The 2992-nt window shown below is 39.5% G+C and overlaps 1 protein-coding gene across 1 annotated transcript; it reads right to left on the bottom strand.

Moving 5' to 3' along the window:
- Positions 1 to 1027: 1027 nt before the first annotated feature.
- Positions 1028 to 2041, bottom strand: LOC132038324 (G-type lectin S-receptor-like serine/threonine-protein kinase SD2-5). Its single transcript, XM_059429005.1, has one exon. The coding sequence runs from the start codon at positions 2024 to 2026 to the stop codon at positions 1028 to 1030; it is 999 nt and encodes a 332-aa protein (XP_059284988.1). The 5' UTR covers positions 2027 to 2041.
- Between the last annotated feature and the right edge of the window lie 951 nt (positions 2042 to 2992).

Below are 2992 nucleotides of genomic sequence, written 5' to 3'. Positions count from 1 at the left end.
TTGGTCTTGGCAGACTCTGATGGCTCTCTTGTTTGGTCCACTAATACTACTGGCAAATCTGTTTCAGGCTTAAACTTGACGGCTATGGGAAATCTGGTGCTTTGACAAGTCCGATCGCACAATTTGGTAATCCTTTGATCATTCTACAAATTCTTTGCTCCCCAGGGCAGAAGCTCATAGCAAGCGTTTCAGTATCCAATTGGAGTCAAGGTTTGTTTTCTCTTTCTATTCTCAATGGACAATGTCTTGCAATAGTAAGATCAGTGTTAAACCTGAAAAAGGAAGGAGGAAATAGTGGAATACCATACCACCACTTGCATTTGGTGAAAGTTCAGAATGAGGGGAACTTGATATGTTTCCAAGACAAATACTGTTCCACTCAGAAGAAGATAAAGGTTAACAACATCTTTTTGTTTTACTTAATTTTCTCCATTTCTAATGTTTTACATCGTGTAAACGGAGGGGTTGCTTTCTTATGTTTAGCCTAGTAAAGTAAGGCAGCATGCCTTGCTTTACGCATTGCACCAATTATTTTTACAGAAATCAATAAATATTCCAAGAAGAACTCCAAGACCCGTGATGATTTTCAGTACTCTGATTTGCCAGTTCACTCCAGATCATGCTGAAGTTTTGAATAATTCATAGACTTCCCTGATTGGAAGCTGTTGGTCAAACTCTTTTTCTCGTAGGAAAGCATGTGTGCACCGTGGTTTAAGAAGAGGCAAACCAATGATACATCAAGGGTTGCTACTGCAAACACAAAATGGCTTTGGGCTGCAAATAATAGGTGATAAAGGTATGGATGTATGTGATTCATTAATAAGCTGTTCAATCTTGATGATAAATACTACTACAAACAATCAAGACACCAGTCATTAAAAAATTGAAATTACAGCACTTTACCATTACAGATACGATAATATAACAGAGAATTAAAAGCAAGCGATGGAGGAGCAATTATGCAGTCACACTGTTGGAACTTAACCAGCAATTTATGCAGTCACACTGTTGGAACTTAACCAGAAATTTACCTAGGTCCTGACAGTTGTGATGGAAATGGTAAACTGACACCAACCACAGCTTCCCTTTCTTGATTAGCTCCGGCAACTCTTGTAGTCATTGGTGGATACGGGAAAGTGTAATCCAAGTCGGTTTCAGCAGCCACTAAACCCTGCAATACCTTAACAACCAATGACATGGAAGGCCTCTTAGTATAATCACTTTGTAAACACCATGCCGCAATCTTCATCATATCCACAGCCTCTTCTCTATTAAGCTGCATATCTTCACTGTTCTTGTCCACCATTTCCAAGAGTTGTGTCTCCTCTGCTTTTCTCTTGAACAAACTAAGCAAATGCATATCATCCTCATCTTGAAGACGATCCAAATTCTTTCGGCCACAGATGATTTCCAAGATCACAACCCCAAAGCTATAAACATCCGCTTTCTCAGTAATGACCGAGTTCAACCATTCTGGTGCTAAATAGCCTGGTGTTCCTCGCATTGTTGTAACTATCTTACTTTCATCTTTCCCCACGAGCTTTGATAACCCGAAATCTGATACTTTTGCATTGAGATTATGATCAACAAGAATGTTCTGAGGTTTAATATCCAAATGGATAATTTTGTTGTTACAGTCTTCATGTAGGTAAGCTAGTCCCTTAGCGACGTCTGATATGATTTTTTTCCTGACATTCCATGTGAGAGATTGTTCCTGCTTTCCGTGAAAAATCCACCTATCTAAAGGGCCATTGGCCATGTATTCATAAACCAGAAGTCTATGTGATTTCTCAGCACAAAATCCAACAAGTCTTACGAGATTGACATGCTGAATGCTACCTATTGTTGCTACCTCAGCTAAGAATGATTTCTTTATATTACTGAAACTTTGGAGGAGCTTCACTGCTATTTTGGTGTCATCGGTCATTATTCCTTCAAATACAGAACCAAATCCTCCTTCCCCCAGTTTCTTATAGAAATTTTCTGTCATAACAGTTAGTTCCTCATAGGAAAATCTAGTAGGCATTCCTGGTATTTGGTCAAGGAACTCCTCCTCGGCTTCCTCGAGCACTTTCTTCCTTTTGAAAAGAAAGACAAAGCAAGTGAAAACCATGAAAATCACACCAAATGAAGCTCCAATGGTGGATCCTATTATCTTTGTGATACGCTTTGGTTTCTTCTTAGAAGAGTGCTGCACCTTGATAAAAAGAGTGGTCTTATTGAGTGATCCATCATTGTTTGCAAGCGAAAACACTTCATTCAACAATACACAGTCACCCATTGTGTTACCAGGACCACTAAATCGAAATTGAGCTGCTTTGCAAGAACAGTTGCTTAAGCATGATCTTTTGCAATTTTCTAACTCTATTTTGTGGGTACCATATTGCAAATAGATGGGAATATAAGTTGTGCCATTAAGTTCCATAAGAGCATGATACTGGGAATGTTCACAAGAAATAGGTGTGACAACACCCCTGGTTTGGTTGCCTGTAATTGATTTGCTGGAGGAAATTAGTCTGACCAACTGCAGTTTGAGGACAACTACACTGCCCATTTCCACAAACAGAGTAATTCCCACAGACCGTTGGATACCCGCAATCACCAATGGAGGCTGTCAACAGATCAGCCTCTGTCCAAGTTGATCCATCCCAACAATACACCCTTAGATGCCCATCAGCCCCAAATCTCATGTATCCAGTTTTTACGTCTCTCTGTCACCCCTTTGGACACATTAATACTCATGTACTTGTTTAGTAGAGAAGATGCGAAATCATCCCTATATATATGCATTGAGAAATAAGATTGGCGTGGATTAGACTCAATGTATGCTAAAAAGCTGAAACGTTGAACTTCAAATGTGAACAAACCTTCACTCCAATTTGTCGCTGATATACTGGATCTCAGCTTTTGTCCATCAACCATCATTTGTCCAGGAATCCAACAGTCTGTAGGATGATCAAAAGATTGCCAAATGCTGTCGTTACTTTTGCCA

The sequence above is a fragment of the Lycium ferocissimum genome, chromosome 11, assembly GCF_029784015.1.
Source record: "Lycium ferocissimum isolate CSIRO_LF1 chromosome 11, AGI_CSIRO_Lferr_CH_V1, whole genome shotgun sequence".
NCBI lineage: Eukaryota > Viridiplantae > Streptophyta > Magnoliopsida > Solanales > Solanaceae > Lycium > Lycium ferocissimum.
This window is presented reverse-complemented; position numbering and strand designations above follow the sequence as displayed.